Below are 12,034 nucleotides of genomic sequence, written 5' to 3' on the forward strand. Positions count from 1 at the left end.
TACTTAGAACTAATCGATTAGTATTGTATAATTGCTGAACTTTTTTTGGGGGGGGCAGTAATTGGTAACTGTAACCAATCACAATTTCGTATGGAGTAATCAGAACACTAATCGTTTACTTTTTTTCTGTAGCGTGTATAAATCTGTAGTTAAGCTACCTCACCACAGCTCCACATCTCATGAATAACTCATTCTGCTTGCAGAGTGACCTCCTGGACCTGTTTTCACTCAACCTGCACCGCATCGACAAGGACGTGCAGCGCTGTGACCGCAACTACTCCTACTTCACTACGGCCAACCTGGACAAGCTGCGAAATGTCATGTGCACGTCAGTCAATCTCTTTGTCCGTCTGGGGTGGTGGGCTCAACACGTGTGTGCCGCGTCGCCCTCTTTCGCCCTCCCATTGTTCGAGACGTTGTAAGTCAATGAAAGAGGGCAGTTACAGCTTTTGCAAGAACATAACACTACCAGTAACATAATTTCACCACGCAGTCTTTTAAGGCCTGAAAAGGGTACGACCCTGTGCACATATCCAGCTTTCGTGCCACTTGCATAATACTGATTAAAACAACTTGCGGATGCCGGCGCACCCGTAATGTAATGTTAAGTGCTCAAACAATTCACTCGCAACTTCCGTTCGTCCAGAACTTGTCCGAAGAGAAAGTCGCAGTTTCGCTTGAAAAGCGAAGCATTGATAGCGGCAGCAAAGTATCAGACAATTACGCAAAGCAAGGTTCGTATTCCTATAGGCTCGTAAATTGCAGTAAAAATTCGTCTAAGAACTAAAGCATGGTTGCACACGCGCAGAGACCTACGTGAAGAGATCTCACCAGATCACCGCGAACGTTCAATGTTACAATGACGGCAGCCCTGAGCGCGTGTGGTTGTCCCATGAAGAACACTACGTGCTGCCACTCGCTTCATTTCAAATCTGCCACGTCTCGAAAACTCCGATTATGCGACCTGCAGCACTAGGCGTGCGCTACGATAGCGAGCGTGAAAGCAACAGCCATCACGGCTCGCCCATAGTGCTTGTACCCGCCACAGATTACCTCCAACGTACGACGCGCTGGCCGAATATGCGCTCAGCTGCGCTGACAGCAGTGCGCAGCCATGTCCGGGCTAGAGCAGCAGACGCATTCCCTCCTCCCGTAGCGCACGCTGGGTAGCATAACCTCCAATGCTGGGAGCGCGTTAAGAGGAAGTTTCAGCTCGGGATGAACTGCGATGCCGCTCATTCAAGTATGTGTTAGACGGAGAAACGTTTTCATTAAACAACCCCCGGAGAAACGTAATGAAATCTGTTCAAAAAGTTAAAACCTAAACAAAAACAGGGACTGTTGGAAGCGGAATTTTCACTTACTGCCTGAATTTTTTTAGCATAGTTACTAAAAATTGGTATTTTAAAGAAATTGGCAGTGGCTTAGCTCGTCTATGCCAGGATATACGTAGCGAAAGCTAAGGCATGGTTAGCCTTGGTTAATCTTCATTGCAAGTCCAGGTTATTCTGGTTGTCTAGCTATGTTGTGGCATTTAGCCAGTCGTTCGGCGCGCTGTTCATCTGTTTCCTAGGCGATTCGTTTCCTCTTCATCTCGTTCCGATGTCAATTCCAGGCCTCCGTCTGCTTATCAGAACTGTCGCCGTCTATACTGCCGCATCAACTGTGGTTGCGACGCACGCGAGCTCTGCTTTGCAATCATCCGACATGTTATCAGGCATGTGACACAGCTGGCAAAGCGAGCGGAGGCGAGCGCAACGACGAGGGACGCGGTGTGACGTCATACCAAATGGCGGCAATGGAAAGGCGCGGCGCTGCGCAGCGGCGGTACACCTGCGGCTCGGTGCTACAAGTGGCGCATGCGCAGTAGTGACTAGGGAGCGAGCGAGAGAAAACAAATTGGCAGTGGCTTAGCTCGGCTATGCCTGGATATACGTAGCGAAAGCTAAGGCATAGCATGGTTAGCCTTGGTTAATTTTCATTGCAAGTCCAGGTTATTCTGGTTGTCTAGCTATGTTGTGGCATTTAGCCAGTCGTTCGGCGTGCTGTTCATCTGTTTCCTGGGCGATTCGTTTCCTCTTCATCTCGTTCCGATGTCGATTCCAGGCCTCCTCCTGCTTACCAAAATTGTCGGCATCCATACTGCCGCCTCAACTGGGGTTGCGGCGCACGCGAGCTCTCCTTTTCAATCTTCCGACATGTTATCAGGCATGCGATGCTGCTGGCGAAGCGTGCGGAGGCGAGCGCAACGACGAGGAACTCGGTGTGACGTTATACCAAACGGCGGCAATGGAAAGGCGCGGCGCTGCACAGCGGCGGAACACCCGTGGCTCGGTGCTACTAGTGGTGCACGCGCAGTAGTGACTAATAAGCGAGCGAGAGAGAGAAATATCCGCGGCGAGGCGCGCGTTTGACGTCACGTGCCTCCTCGGAGCACCGCCACGACGAAATCGCAAGTTCGCGGCCAGTAAAGTAAAAAACTAGAAGCACGAAGCTTACAAACCCGTATCCTTGCACTGAGAACGGATATCGCCGTTTTGCAAACTGCATACTTTAGAGCACCTGAAGCGAGGAATTTGTTACACTGTTCATACGTATTTCACAATGGTCCTACTCACATATTAGTGGCGTATTTAACACTGCTGTGTATCAGATATTACATCCACTTTTACTTTTTAAGTGCATTTTTCGCTGCAGTTTGCAGAATTGTGATATCTCCGTGTGGAGTTGTTCAGAACTTGATAACATAGTATTTTTTAATTATGCGATTTTCACCAATTTCTACGAACCATTGAATGATCCAAATAAAAAATACGCTTCCTGAGGCTACTATATCTAATTTCCTACTATTAAATGCTACAAACCTAGGCTGCTACAGCGTAAAACTATTCCTAACTTTTCTATTCCAATTCTGCGGTCAGCTTTCCACGAATGGCCAAAAATTTTTCAGGCCGCCCCCGCTTCACTTGCCGGTTACGCTACATCATCTAATCTACTAATCTGATATTACGTGTGCACACTGATTATATATTGTTAGACCGAAGAAAAAACAATTTTTTTCCGATTCTACGCCTTTGTCGACATCAACCTTCCGCTATCGGTCAAAAGTTATCGGGCGGCGCCCACTCCGACTCTGTGACGCGACGTCACAAAACCGTGAAATGTCACCACGTCAGAGGGATGTGCACGCATTTAAGATGCATCAATATGTCGAACAAAACTGAATTTTTTTTCGAGATAGATGGAGACTGTCCCGTTGAGAAATCAATAGAAGATGGCTGCCCGCCGATCACTCTGGCAATGGCTACTGGGGGTGCTGCCCCGAAGATGAATTTATTTACTATAATAATAATAAAAAATGTGTGGCAGCATAGCGTTGTCGAGCCCTTTCGGCACGTACACAACATTGCTTTGCCAATTTTTCATCGCTCAGAATCGGTCTTAGTGGCATTTTTTAACCTGCCGTCGTACGCCGCCGCGATTTCCTAACAGCCACCGAATCGTAAGCAAGGAAAGTGGGCCAATCGCCGACGCCAATACTATCCTCCTCATTCGGTTATCTGCTTTCACTGCGCTAGCCCGGCCCCACCGAAACCCTCGCCACTTTGCGTGCTCGTCGCCTCTTGTCAGGCTCAGCCAATTACCGTAGATAAGAAAATTATTTCAAGGTAAGCAACGCTATTTGCTTCAACGACGAGTGAGGGTCACAGCCTGATGCTTGCGTCTGCAGTTGCCTAAATTTGACGCCTGGAGATTGCTATAAAAACAGACGGCAATAGTTTTACGTCATAAGGCCCCTAATTAAATTTGGTGGAGTGGTTGCCGAGAAAGACGATTTCTCCATGCCCATGTGTTCGGATAGGAGCCACCGAGCATGCTTGGCCTCCGGCACATACACATGCACTGCACTGTGCACATGTGCGCAATGCAAGGCTTAGAAAAGACCATGGAAAGTACAGCCGAACGCCTCTACAACCACTACAACGAAATAACCTGTGCACTGAACGATTCCGTGTGTCCCAGCCTCTTGTGAACGCCCCTACAGCGAAGACCACAACAACGAAGTTGCCTGTGCAACGAAGGGACTTGTGTTCCCAAAGGCCAAATTGTTGCGTTGCAACGAATGCACCCGGTGGTGCCACCACTGCTCACCGAAGCCGACAGTGAACTGCGGTTAGCGCTAGAACTGGCGACGTGCTTGATGAGCATGCCGGTTATAGCAAATATTTAGTCCTGCTGCTCAGCTCCAGGAGTCGCAGAGCTCATACGCTGGTTATCGCAACATAGCAGCGAGTGTGATAACGGACGAATTCGCCAAGGTTAACGACGACGGCAGTCGCTCGGTACTGATGACCGATGATGTAGTCGCAGCTAACAAGAACGCGCCAGAGGAAAGGTTGACGTACCCAACAGTGATGAAGAGCATGAAGACGAAAAATTTTTTGAAAAGAATAATAGTGGCAACGGCGCCATTCAAAGCTATGCAGCTCTCTACTTAGCATCATTTTCAAGCTTTGCTGCGGAGCGTGCGTGAACCTCGCTTATACTTCTCGCTGACATTAGCCACATCTTTCTCTAAGTATCTTTTAAATGCACAGTAAATAAAGGTTTTATTTTACTGGACGTGCTAAGCCTGCTTTGTCTAGAGCGGTGCGATGTCTGACCGTTATAACAAAGTGACCTGTATAACGCTGGATTTTTGAGGCCTCGAGCGCTTCGTTTATAAAGGAACTCTTTTTAAGAAAAAAATACCTGCTTATTGTTATCGGCTTGGAAGAAAAAGGGCGTGGTCACAGAAGAAACAGTACAAGCAATAACTAGGGGATTTGAATAGAACGTCGTATTGAATCGAGAAAGCTCGCAGTTTTGCTTGAAAGGAGAATCATCGATTGCGATAGCGAATTAGGAGAGGGCTATACGAAGTAAGGAAAGTAGTTTTATCGGCCGCCTAACCATGTAAACATTCGATTCCAAATTAAATTAATTAACAAGCATGATGTCAGCGCGTACAGGCAGACATGAACACATCACATTCGATGACCGCGGACACTCGCTGTCAAATCGCTGGTGTGAAGAAGCGAGGCAGCCGCAGCGAGCGAACTGACCTTCGTGCTGTCTATCGCTTCAACACATACTTAGCTGCAAAAACAGCGTACACGAAGCTACGAGCCGTTGTCGCACCTAAACTCTGCCCCCTATGGCAGATCGCTTTGAAGATAGAGCCCGCGCGACCGCGGCATACGCACTTGCTGCCGCAGCAGAACGCCTCCCACTCCCCCTTCCCACGGTGTCTTGCGCGCGAAGAAAGACGGCGCGCTTGCTCCCTTGCACGAGCGAGATTGAGGCAGCATCGTCGACTCACCCTTGCACGCTTTAACTCGCACATACAGCATACGGTGAGCGGCGATGATGTTATCGTCCTTGGACTTCATACGGAACATCGCGGTGACGCCGAAAATGCGCCTGGAGTGTTCATATAACTGCTATCGCAATGAAAGGATAGCCGAAGATCACATATAAGAAAATGTAAAGCAGAGTCTAATTATTGCATTTTACGTGCAAGAAAACCAGGTGCTGCACATGATATAGGGAATGTACCCTCATTGCATAATACGAATCTTAATTTCCATCAGTAACGGGTACCTATAAAGGGAACAGTAATTTAGTGTGCCAGCACTTACAGCTGCTCTTTAAGAATGCCAGGGAAAATATTGTTAATTAAGAGAATGTCTGTTGAATAGAATGAAGCGTTTTCCCCCTCTGAAACCAAATAAAGAGAAGTCATGTTATGAATAACAACGATGTTTTCAGTTTAATAAAGGGTCGTACTGTGATTCATGGAAATCTTCTGTTGCTTAGAAAGTCTTGCTTTTTTTAGTCTTGCAGTAAAAACACTTAAGGCTTTTCCCGTCTTTTCAAACAGGCACGTCATGTGAATTATCGTCAGCTCGTTAAATGCGCCGGACGGAGAAAAGCGCGGACTGCACATCAAATGACGTGACGTCACCCACCTGCGCGTAGAAATCGTTGGCGCATCGGAAATTGACTGCTGTCGGCGCTGACAATAAAGAACAGCCGTGTTTTCGCTGTCAGATTCGGCATCTCTTGCTACCCATTGAAAGTTCTCAAATCGGCAGCGTCATGGAAAGTTCGCGCGAGACTCTCCGCATTCCATGCTGATGCGTTGCAAATGCGCCTGCTGTCGATCAGACACTCAGCGCACTATAGTCATGAACTTGCGAGCCATCCTTCTGAATCCAAAGGTAATCTTGACTAAAGGAGTTCAGCGAAGCACGAGGACGAAAGAACTGATGAAGGCAACAGCGCCTGTGCTTCCAATGTGCCTTATTCTGTCCTCGCGTTTTCCTGTTCTCAACCACCTTTAGCCAAGGTGCATCAAGGGGCTCACATCGCTGCCTTTGTCTAAAGGTAGCCTTATATGACGAGGTTCTCGGAGCTACAAAAGAAGCCAATGTACTTCTACGAATGACATCGCTGGGAACGAGAGGTCGCCGTGTACGGTGTGTGACAAAAAAAAAATGGCAGCCGTGAACAACGTTGGGGTTTTCGTACACTCAGTTTCGTTGACGGGACGGTTTGTCTGCTTTCCGAGTGTCGCGCGGACATTGCTAGTAGAAGCTCGGCGCTTGGATTTAAAGTGGACGGAAGCACCAACCAGTCAGCAGTTGAAGTAAGCAAGAGACGTTTATAGTATTGGTGGAAAATAAGGCAGAGCAGAGATTGATACGACCGGAGTATATACGAGTATAGGTAGTGGTGCAAGGTAGATAGAGAAGTTTTGAGGAATATGAAAAAAGATATTAAATAAATGTATACAAAAATGCAAGGAAGAAAAACACGTAGAGCATACCTGATTTAAATCAAGCAGGGTAGGTGACCATTGGTCACCGCCCCGTTTAAGAGGGGATGCCAATAAACCACCGTCTCCTGCTCGCTATTTGAACCGCCCACAACCACCGCTCTAAGCCGTTATTAACGCGATAGCGTTAAAGAACCTGTATCGCAAAAAAATCAGGTGCCGGCGCCGGCGTCCAGCGTCGGCGTCCCGCGCTGGATGTCGTTTCGGCAAAAAGATTTTCGAACCACCCATACTCAGGCCATCCATGTAACGCAAGGAATTTACTGCGACTTACACACAACTTACAAACATGATAGCTCTCGGATTGTAATTCGACTATAAGAGAAGAAATAATTATATAAGGCGATAACTCAAACAAACCATTTTCCAGCGTTTCTACAATTCACGGAGTAATGGCGGCGTCCGCCATTTTCACGCGCCGGCGCACGGGTGTCTCGGGGACCAGAGAGCGGCGCGCCCAGTTCCTTGCAATACCTCTAGCTTACATTCGGCTCCGCCGCGTCGCGGCCCACGCAAGAGGCCGCGTTTCTGCCAAAAAGCGTGCTTCCGTGCATAGCGTTCGCAGGCAGCGTTTCCCGGTAAACATTACGGTTACATACGCTCCAGTTTCCAGGAAGCTTGAGAAGCAGTCAAGGATCTTTGAACGCTCTTGTGTTCCACTCTTAAAGGCGAAGGTTAAGCGTCCTCCAGGTTTTGTCAAGAGTGCAAAGAACTTTTTGTCGTCTGCTGCTGCTACTCTGCGGCAATGCAGTACCATGGTCACCTAGTGCGTGGTGAGGGTTGTCGCTACCCTCAATATGCTGACTTTAACGCTACGTAAGTGGTGCCTCCATAGACGACGGCCATTTTACAGTCATCCGGCATGCACATAAGTTATGTAGAAGGCTGTGCCTCCTCAGCAGCTCTTGCCGCTGCGCTGTCGTTTATACTGGTCGGATGATGTTTCACGACAATGACACCGGGTTGTGGGGACATGGGCAATGGGCTCAACGCTCCCAGAGAACCTTCTGCATGAATTTTTATAGCGAAGCTGTTTATCGATAGGGTTCCGTGCATTTTTGTTCTCCGTGAATAAAAAAATACTATCATCATCAATGGCCCATACCCCCGTAAGCATTCATGCTTCCGTAAGCAATAAAAAAAAATACAATCGCTCATAGCCCCATAAGGCAGAGGGTGCAGGGGCTCAGCAAAGTGAGGCGAACAGTGTTTAAATTCTTTCTAATCACGCATACAACATACAAAGCAGCACGTCGAAAACTGTCATACCCCGTGAGCAATAGCTGATACCCCTGTAAGCAAGCAAAAAATTCTATGACTCATAGTCCCGTGAGGTTCATGGCTACTCACTCCGCTTAAATTAGCTGCGGTGACACCATCCCTGCTGTCGTTGTCAGTTATTTAAATGTGGATGTGTTGGTACCGAAAAGGGAGCGGTTTACGCGTTCCATGTTGCAGACATATCTCTTGCGATGTCACTCCGATCCGGCCCAACCGACCACCCAGCAGCGTACGTGCATCGATTTGACATTATCAAAGAATGTGATTGCAGTTGCGAGTCAAACAATGACTAATGATCAAGAGAATAAATGAGTGTACGTACCTTTCGTCGCGATGACCACCCATCAAGACAATAAATGAGCTCGTACCTTTGTTAAAAATGTGTAACCACTGTGTCGTGTGCTAAACAGCTTCGCTAGTCAACCACCTTCATAGAGTGGAATGGCTTATGATTTTTCCCCCACCTTCTTGAAACTAAAACCGAATTTGTTGAAAGAACTGTTCCGAACCGGTTCAACAAATGGTACTAAAGGCCCCGTAGACTCTCTGCTAAGCACGTCAGAGGGGAAACGTTGCACAAATGCCGAAAGCCTCCCACAGTCGGCAAATTATTTGCATGTTACAGGCAAGACTCAAATAACTTCGAATACCATCAACATTGTTGTCCAGGGAAAAGACGGGGAATGCGAGAGATGGAAATTCAAGACGATGAGCAAAACGTGAACAAGGTGAATGCAGAAGCTACCGTTTCGACAAGGGGACTTGTCTTGAAGTCCACTTGACGTCGTCTTGAAGAAGACAAGTCCACTTGCCGAAACGTTGGCTCCTGCATTCACCTTGTTCATGTTTTGCTCAACATAGTTGTGACAGTTAATATCACTCGATCTGGAGAGTGGTCTAAATGCCTGTGTAGTTATAGGCGCGATAATTCAAGCTATTATGAATGCAAAAATTCATGTGATAGCGTCAAGAGGATAGAAAACTGGGTCATTGCTTGTGTTGTGCGTGCACCTTCCTTTGCCTTAGTTTTCACTGCTCCGTTTCTTATTAGTCATTTGATAGCACGCAAGTTCAAGGCCTGGAAATAATGAAACCATTGTCTGCATCCTTAGAGCTCGGTTGCAGGCTGTACAGAGCTGAACAACTTTGTAAGACCAATGCCTGTCATACAGGCTTTCGTTGTTACCAAATTTTAACGCGCTGGACCTTCAACCTTATCTGGCAAGGATCACGCGGTGTAAGACAGCTTACAGGCGCAACTAAATTGAATTAAATGCGTTTTCAATGTATAGGGTACTGTGGCTTTCGAAAACAATTCACAGTACGACTGCGCGCGCGTTTCGGGTCATAGTATAGTCGGTTTCCCATCACGCGAGGCTAGAAATATACTATATCTCATTAAAATAAAATTTGTGGATTATGTGAAAAGCATTGGTTAAAAAAATATTCTTAATTCTTAACCGCAACAAACCCATATGAACTGGTTCAAGCCTTTATATGTTTTGCTCCGGACGTTAACCTCAACCGAACAGGAAAATATACACAAGTCTGAGCCTGAACCTGAACCGAACCCAAAAAACTTTTTCAACTTGAAACGTTGGCTTTAGGACTTTGAGAGCAACCCATATCTTTGTTCATACCAAAAATTTTTGTTCGTACGAAGGGTCTTAGCATAGCTGTAACTGCAAGAGCTCATAAGACTGCATGTAGCGGAGTTGTATCATGCATACCTTATCTTAGTGTTGCTGTTCTCTTTGTTTGGATGACTGTGTTCACAGTGATGTGCCGTGCATTGCAGCTATGTGTGGGAGCATCTGGACGTGGGCTATGTGCAAGGAATGTGCGACCTCGTCGCTCCCCTGCTGGTCATTTTTGACGACGGTATGTTGAGCAACACGACTGTGGAGATGTAATGATGACCGGATAGCCTGCGCAGTTGAGGGGAGTTCGTTGTAATAATTGATCATTTCAATCGCTTAGCATACCAAAGCATACAATTGGCCTTGGAAATGCGACCGCCGCAGCCGGCATTAGAACCTGCGTCTTAGCAGCAGGAAACCGTAGCCACCATTCCGCTGTCATGTGTGCTCGAATACATCGGTGGCTTCACGCTTTCTGCAACAGCATGACAGGCGCTGTACATGTGCACTCGAACCTCTTTATAATGAAGTTGAAGGGGGAGCTGAAATTACTTTGTTATATCCCTTACTTCAATTATATTTATTATTATCATTCACTGCAACATATGTCCAACGGTGTGCACAGTTATGAACATGGAAATAAGAAGACGGCGTTCCTGCCCGTGGAACAGCTAAGCGGTCACGCATGCGATAAAATTTGAATAAGACAACGAAAACGTATTCGGCGTGTGCAACGCACAACTTCTTTGAACCTGGTGTACCAGCCTTTAAATTACTGCGTTCTGTTTCGTTGTGATCGCCGCTCACTTCTGATTTCTCCTTGGCTCGTCGCGGTCGAGCAGCATATGGCAGGCAATACAGCGCTCCGCTCTGCAATAGGAAAGGTAAGCGAACTTCGTTGCACCAGCTTTGCTCGGCTCGCTCGTGACCTCCGAGATTGCACATGTGCTAATGTGATCTCAGAGGCCACACTCAGCTGCGAGCCCGCGCGCCGCGTGCCATGGAGAGCGAGAAGTGAATGCACTAATCTGCGGGGCGCAGTCCCACAGTGACGCGAAGGCACGGCCTGCGCGCAACCCCAGAGGTTGCGCCAGGGAGATCTTGGAGGCCATGCCCAGCTCCACCTGCATGCTTGACCCGCCGCGCAGGGAGGCGTACAGTACAAGTGAATGCACTAATTTTACACACCGCTGTGCATAGCCTCGTAGAGCAGCCAGGTACTCCAGTGGAGAAGGGCGATAGTGAGCCTCTGCTTGTGCGCAGCTACGCGCAGCTGTGACAATCACTAGTGTTGCTCCACTGCAGATTTGACATGGGAGTTGCTGCGGGAAACGAGTGCCGAACTCCACGAAATGTGATATCCTCGGTGCGCAACGGTCGGGTATTTTTCGGTTTCGGAGAAAGATCTAATTCGTTATATGCATTAGCTAAGACTTTCACATCGTTAAAACGAGGTTTAAGTACAAGGGTCCCTTTGGGTATTTGAAAGCTAATTTCATATACATCATTAAATCCTTTATTTTGGGTATCCAGTTTCGTTATAACGAGGTTCGAGTCTATTATTTTAGTTTTATTCAACACCATTACATTCATTTTAACCATTACACACTACTAATACCAATAATGTTACGCCATGGCATATGCGCAGATGGTACCATGCATATGCGGTACCATACCTCGTGTGATAAGCTATACGCCTATCTTGAAACCATACCTTACAATGACCTTCCCTCGCCAGACGAGTTTTCGTCCGGCCCTTGACTGCATTAGCCCATGAATGTTTCTGCATTATGCATTGTTAGTTTGCGTTATAACTGTAATAGACTTACGAGTTACGAAAAGTCTTTGTTTTCATTACATTCTTGCTTATGTTATTTTTGTGTATATACAAATAAGGTGTCCACTTGTGAACAGTGCCGTTTTGTATACCTATGGTGCTTACAACCACTTGTGCAAATGGCTTACGCTGATAGCTATAAAACAGCAAGAATCTTGTCGTGGTGGCTGAGTGGTCATCGTCGTCAGCTGCTAAGCACAGGGTCTTGTGAGCTGTTTTCAGCCGAGCATGCCATGATGCAGATAGAACACAAAATGCACGGGTGATGTGTAGTGGGCTTTGATTAACTCCAGGAGGTCACACAATTAGTCCGGGGCCTTTTCTTAAGGTTCTTATCAAAACGCACACGAACTTTGAGATATTTATGATGCATCTATATGATCAAAATAATGATAT

The 12,034-nt window shown here is 47.1% G+C and overlaps 1 protein-coding gene across 4 annotated transcripts in view; it reads left to right on the forward strand.

Annotated features, from left to right (window-relative positions):
* LOC142576702 (small G protein signaling modulator 1-like) overlaps positions 1-12,034 on the forward strand; it is a 272,548-nt gene that overhangs the window by 215,830 nt on the left and 44,684 nt on the right. For all 4 annotated transcript variants that reach the window (XM_075686949.1, XM_075686950.1, XM_075686948.1 and 1 more), the window contains exons 17-18: positions 204-328; positions 9,960-10,042. In XM_075686949.1, the coding sequence (XP_075543064.1) occupies positions 204-328; positions 9,960-10,042 (208 nt within the window). The remainder of the gene's footprint in view (positions 1-203; positions 329-9,959; positions 10,043-12,034) is intronic.

The sequence above is a fragment of the Dermacentor variabilis genome, chromosome 3 (assembly GCF_050947875.1).
Source record: "Dermacentor variabilis isolate Ectoservices chromosome 3, ASM5094787v1, whole genome shotgun sequence".
Classification (NCBI taxonomy): domain Eukaryota; kingdom Metazoa; phylum Arthropoda; class Arachnida; order Ixodida; family Ixodidae; genus Dermacentor; species Dermacentor variabilis.